The 14,728-nt window shown below is 35.2% G+C and overlaps 1 protein-coding gene across 3 annotated transcripts in view; it reads left to right on the forward strand.

Moving 5' to 3' along the window:
• The window catches only part of RPAP2 (RNA polymerase II associated protein 2), a 98,675-nt gene that overhangs the window by 45,067 nt on the left and 38,880 nt on the right, over positions 1-14,728 (forward strand). For all 3 annotated transcript variants that reach the window (XM_011284871.3, XM_045036185.1, XR_006584548.1), the window contains exons 9-10: positions 727-809; positions 3,932-4,012. In XM_011284871.3, coding sequence (XP_011283173.1) covers positions 727-809; positions 3,932-4,012 — 164 coding nt within the window. The remainder of the gene's footprint in view (positions 1-726; positions 810-3,931; positions 4,013-14,728) is intronic.

Here is a 14,728-nt window from a genome sequence, read left to right on the forward strand (position 1 = left end):
AGTCATGGATTAAAATGATTTAAAGCTGGGCTTCAGTCTCTGTAAGAGCCAGTCTGTTTCCTATTCATTCTTAGTCTTAGTAGTCCTTCTAAGTCAGGCTTTGGGGGAGAGAGTTGTCAGTACAGTCTCGGCATTCCCCAAGCTCTAATGCTTATTAGAAGATGCTCAAGTTCTCAGTATCTGAATTGCTTCTTTTGGAATTAGTCACTGCCTCTCTGGAATTACCTTCTCTAGAATCTCTGGCCATAATTATTTACTGCCTTGTTAGTTCTCTGATGTTTTCAAACAAATATGGGTATTTTCCCAGTGTTTTTTCAGTTCTCAGCAGGAGGAATGGTTTGAATTACCTTGTCTGCCATTTCTAGAAGTGGAATTCCCCATAATATATTTATAGTATTTGCTAATTTTAAAACTTTAATCTCCAACATTTGTATAGCATTTATCAGTTTACAAATTTCTTTCATGTACATTTTCTCATTTAATAAAGAAGGTATGAGCATCCCTTTATACAGATGAGAAAACACTCTCAAAAGTAGGCATAGGACTTAAGTTTACATCAACCTAATGACTGAACCAATACTCAAATTTAAATCTTCTAATTCTCAAGTCTAGTTTTTATTCTGCCATTCCCTAGGTGTAAACTTTTGTTTTAATGTTTATTGTTCTTACCAGAGAAAGAATGTACGTTTATGATTTTGCTTTGTTTTGTTTAAAAATGTGATTCAGCAAGATCCCACCTTTCCGCTGATAGATTCAAGTTCTCAGAACCAGATTAGAAAACGCATCGTACTTGAAAAGTTGAGTAAAATGTAAGTATGTAATTGTCATTCCACTTTTACAATATTTTGAATTAATTTGGTGTTTGTAGGTTCATAATTTAGATTAATTTTTATCCTTCAATTTTGAACAGTTTGAAAAATGTGAAAAGTTTACATGGATGTCTTTGCCTGAGAAATTGGAATTTTTAAGATATATTGCCAAGGAAATATTGAAATTAAGTTTTGTCCAGAAGACACAGAAGCACATAATAAAAGTTGAGAATATGGGAGTAGAAAACTAAACTATGTCACCTCCACTTAATAATCCAGTGAAGTCAGGGAAAAAATATCAAAGCTAGACCATTTAAATACTGATTTGTGGCATATGTGTCATATCAGTTTCACATGTGAATGAAACTTTATGAAGTTTTAACGGTCTGTTAACTCACTCTGCATACATATTTATTTATAGAACCATTTCACACTCAGCAACTTAAGAGTTTTTGTTCAAGTCAACTTTGCACTTTAGTTTTAAGCTTCCCGTCGTGGAAATTATTTTTCTTGTAATTGCCCAGTGATGAATGACATTTAAAAAATTGTAATCTTGATTTGTCTTTCAAAGGAAGTTTGAAAAATCTTTTTTCCAGAGGTGTAAGGGCTGTCTTGAACTTTTAAATCTCCACTTTCTTTCTGGAGGAGAAAAATGTAAGGGTGTTTTCAGTCATTGTTTAAGGTGTGCATATCGATTAGGGGCACCTGGCTGACTCAGTCAGTACAGCATGTGACTCTTGATCTCAAGGTTATGAATTCGAGCCCCATTTGGGTGTAGAGATTACTTAAAAATAAAATTTAAAAAGTGTGCATATAGATTAGTCTTAATTTTGTAGTAGTTCAAAACTAAGAAAAACATAATCTTCTGGAAGCCTTGGTATTTTGAGCATCTTGCTTCTGTAAGTTTTACATTTTAAATAATTATTTAAATTAATATTTGTTGAGTGCCTATTATGTTAAGCTTCTCATAGACAGTAAAGCTGTTTTTAGTTTTGCCTTTTATATGGTCCTATACTTAGACATTGTTTCTGTGTAATATTAGGTTAGAAAACAGTAAAAGTCACCATCTGTCTGATTCATAGGACAAGAAGATATCAATCCTTGACTGTAGTTATATAGATTTTAAACGTTAGTATGGATTATTGATACTGGTATGTAATCAGTAGATAAGGATTTATCGGAAAATAATTTTCTAGACATTTCAGCTAATGAAAGGACCCAGTTTTAAATTTAAGACCACATAGCTATGCCATTGAAGGAATTCTATTCCTCCTGGGTTTTGGCTGCAATAGATGACAAAAGGAGCCCTGCCAGAAGACCAAATTATTGATAATAGCTCAAGAACTAAATGTGAGAAGAGGGGAATAACTTTAAAGAGAAAGAAACACAAAGAACACTAAAAACAAAATAATTACTGACACAGAGGTTTTTTTGGTTGTTTATGCAAGTAGTTGAGGTTTTCTTTGTTATAAAATGAAGATATTTTTAAAAATAATAAAAAAATAAAAATAAGACCTTTTGGTTTTTGATTAGAACAAACCAATTGTAAACAGACTTTTTTTTTGTTTTTTGGATAACTGGAGAAAATGAAATATGTACTGGGTATTAGGTGATATTAAGGAAGTGTTAATTTGGTTAGGTATGATCATTTTATTATGATTTTGTAAGAAAATGCTGCTGTATTTTTTAAAAAAGAAAGAAAATGCTGTTGTATTTAGAGATAAATAAGGAAATATTTAGGGATCAAATTACATGTCAGGGATTTACTTTTTTTTAATTTTTTTTTAATGTTTATTTATTTTTGATAGAGGGAGGGAGGGAGGGAGGGAGGGAGGGAGGGAGGAAGGAAGGAAGGAAGGAAGGAAGGAAGGAAGGAAGGAAGGAAGGAAGGAACAGAGAGAGAGGGAGATACAGAATCCAAAGCAGGCTCAGGCTCCAGGGGTCAGCACAGAGACCGATGTGGGGCTGGAACTCACAGACTGCAAGATTATGACCTGAGCCAAAATTGGTACCTCAACTGACTGAGCCACCCAGGTGCTTAGGAATTCACTTTAAAATGGTACTGGCAAGGAGAGGAAAGAAGGAAGAAAAAATGCAGTAAATATAACAAAATATTGGGAGGTTGAATTTGGAAATAGATAATAGAGTTGCTATTGCTGTTTCCTCTGTTTTGAAATATATCTGAAACTTGCATAATTAAAAAAGTCGTACATACTTATTGCAGCAGATTGAGGCAGTGCAAAATTGTATAAGAAGGAAGATAACCTATAATCCCTAGTAATGTTTTGATGTTTATCTTTGACGTATACATGATGTCTGGTGTGTGTATATTCATTCCCTTTGGTTCTCTCTGTTATAGTATAAACCTGGAAGGAATGAAATGTGTTTGAAATACACAGTATATCAGATACAGTATCATTATATATAAGTTTTTATAAAAATGGGGCAATACTCCATAGGCATTTTTCACTTAATATACCATATTTTTCCACATTATAAATATGTAGATTTATATTATTTTAAAGGTTTTATTATATTCCATTATATGGAATATTTGTATATCATAATTATATGTGTATATCATAATTTATGATCATCTGTTGATGGACATTTGTTTCCATTTTTCACTACTAAAAATATTTCTGCGTAAGCAACTTTTTTATGTTATCTGATTATTTCTTTAGGATAAATTTTTTCCTAGTAAAACTCTTGGGTCAAAGACTAGCCGCATTTAAAACGTTAACACATATTGTCAAGTTGCTCACGAAAAAAGTACTAATTTTTACTCCCACCATAAGAATTTAATAACGAGAAATAGGCCACACTCCTAACTTAGTCTAATATTCAAAAGTAAAGGTAAGAAAAACCCAAGACCAGAATACAGATAGTAGCCAAAACAATGTTTCTCAGTGTCTCATACTGTAGCATAGACTGTGACTTGGAGTGTGGGGTTATTATGAATTATATCCTTATGACTTCTCACCAGTCAGATCCTAGCTTAACCGCCTCTGCCTAAGTGCCATTCTTACGTATGGAAAATCCAGACTTAGGCAAACCTCAAAGAATATGTGTGTATAATTAAATTATATTTTAAAATGAATGTATTTTTTTTTTATTTTCAGAGTGCCTGGACTTTTGGGGCCTCTTCAGATCACATTAGGAGATATTTATGCACAGCTTAAAAATCTCGTTCGAACTTTCAGGTTGGTGTTAATATTACAGTTTTCCTTCTCAGTTATTTTGACTTCATGCAGCTGTCTTGCAGAATCCATAGGTAGACTGTGTTACCCACTGATATATCACAGCCGCTAACTCAGGAAATAAATGGGTAAGCCCTGGCATGCTGCCATGGCCAACTGCTCCATCCTAGGAAATCCTGTGGGGGCTAGACTAATAAAAAGCATAGCTCCTGGCTGGGTTTGCCCACAGTGTTATTGAACAAACTTGGATAAACTCATCCTAAAAGGAGCCAATAACCGAAAAGGGTTTGGAAAAGAGAAAGGAAGAGATTTATTTTGGGTGCCAGCAGCCAGGGGAGGTGGCAGACTTAAGCCTTAACAACCAGCCTCTCCACCAACAAGGACACCTAGAAATTTATAAGGAGAGGTTTAGAGGGATACATGCAAGAAAGCAGGCAAGGAGCATATAATCATGGGTCAGGGTTGGTATGTGTTCAGCCCATGATCATGGGCAGGGAAGGAAGGGGTCATGTGGGGTGTGGTCTTCTAGCATTCCTTTGCTATCAGGCTTTTCTGGTTGGGCAGTTTGTATGCTCTGGGACTTTGCAAAACACCTTCATCAATGTCTCAAGAAAGTGCAATATGAAAAAAATACAGTAAATTTTAATTAAAGCATGATTTATGTTAAGCGGTCTTGTCTAGTTCTGGTTTTAACTGTTGGGGTCTGTAGATGAGCAAGAGGGCTTTCTAACAAAGGCATGAATAAAGTATATGACTTACCTTCAGTGTCTTAGATCTAAGAATAGTGCTCTGTTTTCTTCTCCACTAAACATTACTTTTATCTTTTATTAAATTCAATACCTTATTTGTTCAGACTTTGAATATAGTTAGTTTTGGATAGTTTATTTATAGAATAGACTAAAATTAAGAAGGAAAATAAGGTCTCACACAAAGGTGGTTAGCCAGGAATATACTGGATCTTATTCAGTAAATATATATCTGATGACCAGCACCGTGGTAGGCACTATGGGCAATACAAAAGAAACATGCCCACCTCAAGGAAGAACTCTCCTGTTAGAGGATAACTTGAGCACTGTGAACAGTACAAAACCATGGGTAATTTAATATGGAACAGATTTGAAGTGATAAGTATTAAGAAAGAAAGAATAGGGAATATCCATTGTGAAGTAGAGTTGGGATTTTTCTAAAACTATCAAGGTAAAAACATTCCCAGGCTATACCTGTATTCTCTACCAAGAAGCATAAGGATAAACCTCTAAATATGCTATTGGTAGAGGTGCACCAAATACACATTTCAGCCAAATGCCAGTGACCAAATATGAAAAGTAGTATTTGCCGGTAGCTAAAACCAGATAGCACCAACATAGACCAAACTTGTAGAGTAGAAGAATCATTTCATCCAATAAATAAATTATCACTATGGTTTATTGTTATCAGAAGTAGCAATATTTTAAAAGTTTAAAATTAAGGTACAGAAATAATTTCTTGGCATTGTTAGCTATTAGATTTCTCTTGTAGTCACTGTACCCTATCTATACCAGTAATACCAAATATCCATTCACTTTCAACTAATGCATTTAAAAACAACACTGACCTTTTTGTGTGCCAGAAAGGGATTCAGAAAACTGTTTTTCAATAAGGTGTGTACTAGAAGGATCTAAGATTCATAGTTTAGACAAATCTCAAAAAACTTTATCTTCCACTTCTAAAAAGGATCATTTGTACCACTTCATGTTTAAATACTTAGCTTTGTAGACTCAAGACTACAGGAGGGTTTTTTTCTTTCTTTTTTTTTTTTTCTTTTTTAATATTTATCTATTTTGAGAGAGGGAGAGCATGAGCAGGGTAGGGACAGAGAGAAAGAGGGAGAGAGAGAATCCCAAGTTAACTCCTCACTGTCAGCACAGAGCCTGATGTGAGGCTAGATCTCACAAACCATGAGATCATGACCTGAGCCGAACTCAAGAGGTGGACACTCAACTGACTGAGCTACCTAGGTGCCTGAAGAGTTGTTTTAAAACATTCTTGTGGAGTCTTTTCCTGTGAAGCCTGACTAAATAGAATGTGTTTGGGGTGCCTCAATTTATTCAACATTTCTGTCTTAACATTTTTATTATCTTAATTAGAGATTACAATGAGATTATTTCATATCTGTTTACATAATTTAGGTATTTTTCAACTCCAGATATTTTAAAGTGACATTTTTTTTAATTCATCATCACAAGATGCCAAGAATTGCCCAATAGGAAATCTTCTTGAAAGATTTGTAACTTAAGTGGAAATAAAATTTAAATGTAGCTCTTAAAGCTATTAAAGACAACCAAGTCAGTTTTTAAAGATCTAATTGGCATTAAACAGTGATTAATGAATTAGGTAGCATTCCATCTAACAAAGAGAAAGATGATCCAAGGGAGTGACAATTAGAAGGCTTTTATAGGCAGAAATGGGGCAGGATAAGGAAGTTATTAGAAAAGAAAGGATTGTTTCAGGCAAGGTCACCTTCCCTTAGAGGGAAAGGCAAGGGGTCTTACCATGCATGTTACCTCATTAGTGGTGATCAGAAAATTCTAGACTGATGGGTTTAAAACTCTATTCCTGGGAGAGTCTGAAACTACAATTGGTGTTAAGTCTTGGTGGGGCTGAGCATAAGGAACTCCATTTGGGACCTTTTGTTCCTTTTTAACAATGGTTCTTTTCCTTTATATATACATAATACAGTTCTGCAAAGATTGAATTATGATGACAGGTAATCTCTATTATTCTGTCTTAACCTTATTTGAATTTATATAAACATTTTTTCCAGGGCACCTGGGTAGCTCAGTTGAGCGTTCAACTCTTGATTTCAGCTTAGGTCATGATCTCACAGTTCGTGGGTTCAAGCCCCATGTCGGACTCTGCACTGACAATGAGGAATCTGCTTGGAATTCTCTGTCTCCCTCTCTCTGTGCCCCTTCCCTGCTAGCTCAGTCTCTCTCTCTCTCAAAAATAAACATTAAAAAAAATTTTTTTTTAATTTTTTTTCCAAGATAACAGCATTCTCCAGAAAGTAATCTATTTAATGTATTTACTCTTTGAATTAACTGTTAATCTATTTAGCTAAATAATTAAAAATTTTTACTAATTGTTTTATACATAAACCTAATGGTTTTCACAGGCATCATTAATTACTGCGACATTTTATTTTTCTGACTGACAAAAACACATAAGGACTTTTTTACTTCATCTAGAATGTTTAGATTTGAAAGTGAATGTTCAGTTAATAACAGTAAATGTGAATGACATGATTGTTCTTATTACTGAGATTGTTAACACTTATTAGATATCATGGAAACTATGCAATCACAAGATCATTGATCACACACAAATGTTAGAATGCCAGAAGTGATGATCAGATTGGCCTCAGCCTTTGGAAGACTGACTAAATGTTTTGCCAAATACCAAGACCAAAGTCAAACTTCTCTGCATCGGTCTTAGTGATGAAGAGAGAGAGGTTTGTTTTCTATCACAGAACCATGCACCCAAAAGAAAAACAAAAGTGTTTTTCAGCTGTCTACACTAATGATGTTTGAATAGATGTATACAATGTGAAGTACAACTTTAGGATTTTTTCAGGATTTATCAGGAAGTAAATATTGTATTAACAAAAAGGATAGCTGAAGGAAGATGAAGACTCTCATTGATTTTTAAAGAAGTTGTTATGCAGTTTCTTGCAAACAGTGTTTATTTAATCACCATTCTAAGGAAACTAGAAAAGTCACTAAGACATATCATAAGAGATATTAGAATGAGACTTTTGATCTTTAACTACAAATACTAATTTTGTGCTTAAGTTTTACTCTGCTCATTTAGAATACATTAACAATTTAATTTACTCTGACTATATTTTCTAGTGCTGTTTTTATATAAATCTAATTGGATATCTTCTTTTTTAAAAAAACTATTCATAGGGGCTCCTGGGTGGCTCAGTCCATTGAGTGTCCAACTTCGGCTCAGGTCATGATCTCACAGTTTGTGAGTTCGAGCCCCGCGTCGGGCTCTGTGCTTGACAGCTCAGGGCCTGGAGTCTGCTTTGGATTCTGTGTCTCACTCTCTCTCTGCCCCTCCCCCGCACATGCTGTGTCTCTCTCTGTCAAAAATAAACATTAAAAAAAAAATTAAAAAAAACTATTCATAGGTTCTCTGAACTTACTAGAAACCCATTGGAAATATTAGGCTACAAATGCAAGATTGCCCATTAATACTCTCATATGCCCTAGGGATTTAGGAATTTCAAATTGGAAACCACAGTCCAGGCCATTATTTTTGGCCTTCCGAAGCAGCCCCAGTAATAATGTTTGGTCCATGTCAGTACGTGTAGTCAGTATGGTACTCTATGTGCTAGGTACTTGGCATTTACATGTTACTTAATTTCCAAAAATAGTGACATTATCCTCATTTTACAGATAAGAGATGAGAGGTTAAATAATCTCAAATCACACAACTAGTATAGGCATACCTCCTTTTATTACCCTTTGCTTTATTGCTTCACAGATACTGCTTTTTACAAATGTAGGGTTTGAGGCAACCTTCCATTGAGCCAATCTATCCATGCTTTTTTTCTAACAGCATTTGCTCACTTTATCTCTGTATCATACTTTGGTAATTCTCATGTTTTAAACTTTTTAATTGTTTTATTTGTTATGGTACTCTGATCAGTGATTATAGCTCACTGAAAGCTCAGATGATGGTTAACATTTTTTAACAATAAAGTATTTTTAATTAAGGTATGCATGTTGTTATATTAGGCATAATGCCACTGTGTATTTAATAGACTACAGTATAGTGCAAACATAGCTTTTATATGCACTGGGAAACCAGAAAATTCACTTGCCTTGCTTTTTTACAGTATTCACTTTGTTACAATGTTCTGAAACTGAACCTGCAATATCTTTGAGGTACACCTCTGGCTGAGTATCCTCTAAAATCAAGAGGATAGATCTTTAGTGTTATCACCACAAAAAAAAAGGGGGGGGGGTGAAAATGGTAACTGTATGTGAGGGGATGATAGGTTGATTGTGGTGATCATTTCACGGTGTATACATAGATCAAAACAAGTTGTACAGCTTAAATATATACAATTACTATGTCGATTATTCCTCAATAAAGCTGAAAAAAAGTTTTTTTAATATGCCATTGTGTCCCTCAGTAGTCATTAGTATCAAAGATATATAAAAAATAAGTCATTTCATTAATAATTTCTCTAAGATCCCAAGTAAGAACTGTATTTAAGAGGGTTCTGTTACCTATGAAACTAAGTCTTCTGTGTCATCTAAGCTAGCTGAGATGCAGTGTTCATCAGTCCTATAAGAGGTAGCTAACAGACTGCATATAGGGGACTTTCAAGTGTCGTTTTCTACTTACAATTTATAAACTATTTTATCACCTTTTTCTGTTATTCCTATTGTGTAAGCCTAAGTCCTTTCCAGTTACTTTCTGCATTATTTACATTAAATTAAAATAAAACCTATGTGAAACAATATGATATCTGAGATTTGCTTCAGAAGTATTTACACTAGGGTGATGTTGAATATGGGGTTGTGTAGATGAAACATGATCGTCCAGGAGTTGATCATTGTCAAAGTTGTGATGAGTATATGGAAGTTTTATATATGTGTGAAATTTAATAAAATGGTAAAATAAGCCAAAAAATTATGCATTGTTTTAGTGTTAGGGGATGTTTTAAAAACCTTGATGTTAATTAAGCTAAAAATTAATTAGCTTAATTAAAAATATTTACTCTTTAGTACCTACAGGTCAGTATTTATAGCTTTAATAAAAATTGCTTAAATTGGCTTTGCTGCTTTTTAGGAAATGTCAATTACTTAGAGTACAGAATTACCTCTAGTAAGATCACTCATGGGGTCTTCAGATTCTGGTAGGACAACTTCAGCAGGTATGTGACTATTTGTGAAGTCTCCAAAAAAAATTGCCATATTGACGACAATGATTAATGTTGAGAGATCTTTTCAGTCAATACTGGCAATTGAAAAGAGTTGGCAGAAATAACTATACCCTTCTCTTTGAAATGATAATCAATAATAGGAACTTGTAAAACAGTGATTCTCAAGCTAGTTGTGCATCAGAATTACCTGGGGAGCTTTTAACAGCTATACATGCCTGGCTCCACCTCTAGGGATTGAGTTTCATTTGGTCAGGTTGGGCCCAGACATCAGTATTCTTTAAAAGTCCCCCAGACGATTTTAATGTACAGCCAGAGCTGAGAGCCTGTTAGAACTTACACATAAAATAGCTTTTTCAGCTCTTTGAAAAATCTTCCCCTATGAATAGAGCTGTCCTTTCTGTTGAATTGCATCACAGTCATTTATCTGGAATGCTACTTTGATTTACCTAGCACAGTGGTTTCATCAGAAGTTGCTTGGTAAAGATGCACTGTCATCAGTGTTGGGTCAAGAAACTTTTTCTAAATCAGATTTGAATTAAAATTATATTTTGATACAAAAAGACCTTGTCATATTTTCCCCAGTGCCTGAAACAGTGGTATAGAGCAGGCTCTCAATACACTTTTTGCTGGAAGAGTAAATGAATTCATGGAATGTTACATTTGCCTTAACTTAGGGAGATTTGAATACAGTAGAAAAGCAATTTCTATTTAACTGTTTTTGCCATGTTTCGATTTACATGCTTATCCTTTGACCTTTTTTGGTCATATGCTAGCTTCTGTTTTAGTTGCTACGGACAAAGCAGTGAACAAAACAGACAAAAATTCCTTCTCTCATGGAACTATTCTAATAGAAAGATATGTAAAAATTTTAAAACAATATGTGTATTATTATATGGTGATATGCTCTTTCCCCTTTCTCAGTTCATTCTCTTCCTTTTCTCCTCAGAAGCGGAAGAGGGGATGATACCGAGGAGGGAGATAGTTGTGATTTTAGATAGGCTGGTCAGGGAAGACCTCATGGAGAAGATGCCATTTGTAGAAAGATCTAAAAGTTTGTGAGAGAACAAGCCATGTTCCTATCTCTGAAAATACATTAGGTGCAGCAGGCCTGGCTTATTCACAAAATATTAAGGATGTTAGTGAGACTGGAGAAATGAGCAGAAGCAAGAGTAAAAAGAGATATGGTCAGAGAAGTACAGGGCGGGGAGTGGGTGTGGTATAGATTATATAAGCCTCGTAGTTATGGTCATTCTTTCACTTTTCCTCCAAGTGAGATGGAGAGCAGTTGGTTGATTCTGGACAGAAGAATAACATGATATGACATACATTTTTAACAGCATCATTCTGGCTGCTGATTTGAGAACTGCAATAACAATAGATGGGCAGAGGCAGAAAGTCTGTTTAGGATGCTGTCTTGGTAATCTAGGCAAGAAATGATGTGGACCAAGATGAAAGGAGTGGAGATAATAAAAAGTAATCAAATTCTTTTTTGAAGATAGTATCATTGGGATTTGGACATGGGACATGATGTCCCGTGGTTGGACATGGGACATCAAGAGAGCCAAGGTTAACCACAGGATTTGTGGCCTGAGCAACTGGATTCTGGAAGGATTCCATAGCCATCCTATAGAGGTGGATCTGTCTGCAAGAAGACTTGGTTTTGGGGGAAGAAGAGGAGCTCAATTTTATCTATGCTAAGTTTTGAGATGCCTATTAGATAATCAAGTGGAAATGTCAAGATCATTACATACAGAAGTCTGGAATTCAAGGAAAAGATCCAGGCTAGAGATCATAAATTTGAGAATTGTCAGCACGTAGTTATCTAATATTTAAAGCTATGAAACTGGATAACATCACTAAGGGAATGACTATATAGAGAGAGAGATGAGAGACCCAAGGGCAGACGCCGTGGAGTAATCCAAAATCAGAACTTCTGAAAGAGTGCAGAGTTCCTCCTCTGTAAATTGCCTGCTTATATATTTTGACTGTTTGTTTATTGGCTGGGGATTTTTTTTAAGCCTATTTTTTTTAAGAGCAGTTTTAAGTTCATAGCAAAATTGAGAAAAGGGTACAGAGATTCCCTATAACACCCCTTGCCTCCACACATACATAGCCTCCCACATTAGCAACACCCCCAACCAGAGTTACGTACGTGCTTCAGTTGATGAGCTTACATTGACAACATCATTATCACCCAGAGTCCATAGTTTACATTACAGTTCACTCTTGGTGTCAAATAATCTATGGGTTTGGATAAGTGTATAATGACATGTATCCACCATTTACTAACATAGGGTATTTTCACTGCCCTAAAATTCCTCTGTGCTTCATCTATTTGTCACTCCCCCCACGCAACCCACCCTATTCCACACACCCCTGGCAACCAATGATCTTTCTACTGTCTCCATAGTTTTACCTTTTCCAGAATGTCATGTAGTTGGTATGTAGCTTTTTCAGACTGGCTTCTTTTCACTTTAGTAATATGCATATAAAGTACCAACACATCTTTTGGGAGTTTGATAGCACATATCTTTTTAGGGCTGAATAATACTACTAGATGTACCACAACTTATTTTTCCATTTGCCTACTGAAAGACGTTTTGGTTGCTTCCAAGTTTTGGAAGTTGTAAATAGAGCTGCTATACACGTCTGTGTGCAGGTTTTTAAAGTCATAAGTTGTTGACTCCTTTGGGTAAATACCAAGGAACATGATTAGTTTTGTAAGAAAGCACCAAGCTCATCCAAAGTTCCTGTACCATTTTGCATTCCCATCAGCAATGAATGAGAGTTCCTATTGCTCCACGTCCTTATAACAGAGCCGTACATTTGACTAATTATATCATGATGTCAATGTGGATTTATCAGTGTAGCAAATGTATGACCTTGGTGAAGTGACTTTGATTCAGCATTTGGTTTTGTCAGTGTTCAGGATTTGGGCCATTGTAATTAGTGTATAGTATCTTGTTTTAAATTGCATTCCCCTTGAGATGTGATGTGTCTTTTTATGTGCTTATCTGTCATTTGTTTATCTTTGATAAGTCTGTTAAGGTATTTGGACTATTTTGTAATTGGGCTATTTATTTTCCTACTGTTAAATTTTAAGAGTTCTTTGTATATTTTGGGTAACCATCCTTTATCAGATGTTACTGGCTGTTTGTTTTTTTTTTTTTTTCTTACTGATTTATATCACTTTTTTATTTGGAGTAATTTTTCCAAATGCTTTATGAGAAACTAAATTACTACAGTGTATATTGTTGTCATCAATTGCTGAGTGATAGAGTTAGAAACTGATTTTAAAAACTTTTTTTTGATAAAGATCTAGTCTTCGGGTGTGGAGTTTGGTGAGCTCTTTATAGATTTTGGATACTAGCCCTTTGTCCGATACGTCATTTGCAAATATCTTTTCCCATTCCGTTGGTTGCCTTTTAGTTTTGTTGGTTGTTTCCTTTGCTGTGCAGAAGCTTTTTATCTTTATAAGGTCCCAGTAGTTCATTTTTGCTTTTAATTCCCTTGTCTTTGGGGATGTGTCAAGTAAGAAATTGCTAACCCAGTGAAGAAATGGGCAGAAAACATGAATAGACACTTCTCTAAAGAAGACATCCGGATGGCCAACAGGCACATGAAAAGATGCTCAACGTCGCTCCTCATCAGGGAAATACAAATCAAAACCACACTCAGATATCACCTCACGCCAGTCAGAGTCACCAAAATGAACAAATCAGAAGACTATAGATGCTGGAGAGGATGTGGAGAAACGGGAACCCTCTTGCACTGTTGGTGGGAATGCAAATTGGTGCAGCCACTCTGGAAAATTCCTCAGAAAATTAAAAATAGACCTACCCTATGACCCAGCAATAGCACTGCTAGGAATTTACCCAAGGGATACAGCAGTGCTGATGCATAGGGGCACTTGTACCCCAGTGTTTATAGCAGCACTCTCAACAATAGCCAAATTATGGAAAGAGCCTAAATGTCCATCAACTGATGAATGGATAAAGAAATTGTGGTTTATATACACAATGGAGTACTACGTGGCAATGAGAAAGAATGAAATATGGCCCTTTGTAGCAACATGGATGGAACTGGAGAGTGTGATGCTAAGTGAAATAAGCCATACAGAGAAAGACAGATACCATATGGTTTCACTCTTATGTGGATCCTGAGAAACTTAACAGAAACCCATGGGGGAGGGGAATGAAAAAAAAAAAAAAGAGGTTAGAGTGAAGAGAGCCAAAGCATAAGAGACTGTTAAAAACTGAGAACAAACTGAGGGTTGATGGGGGGTGGGAGGGAGGGGAGGGTGGGTGATGGGTATTGAGGAGGGCACCTTTTGGGATGAGCACTGGGTGTTGTATGGAAACCAATTTGACAATAAGCTTCATATATTGAAAAAAAAATATCTAGTCTTATAATTTATTGTCAACTCTTATTTCTATAAATTATGGATTATAACATTTCTTCATTGCCTCCTGCCAGCCTACCACAAGGTAGAAAGATACTAAAGATAAATTAAAATCAGAAATTGCTTATTACCTTGTTAGCTTATTTAATGAAATGTTGATTAGGGGAAAATACAGAAGAAGATATGTTTATAGGGAAGTGTGTGTATATTTTAATAAATTATGCAATTTAGTTTCCCATGTTGTTCCTATACTCCCATCTTGTCTAACAGTAATATTGTTATAAATATATAAAAGTAAGACTGGAGCACTTTCTTTTGAGATGGTCATTATCCAATACTGAAGATTAAGCCACAATATGCTATTGACTCTATCAAA

Source organism: Felis catus, chromosome C1, assembly GCF_018350175.1.
Source record: "Felis catus isolate Fca126 chromosome C1, F.catus_Fca126_mat1.0, whole genome shotgun sequence".
Lineage (NCBI taxonomy): Eukaryota > Metazoa > Chordata > Mammalia > Carnivora > Felidae > Felis > Felis catus.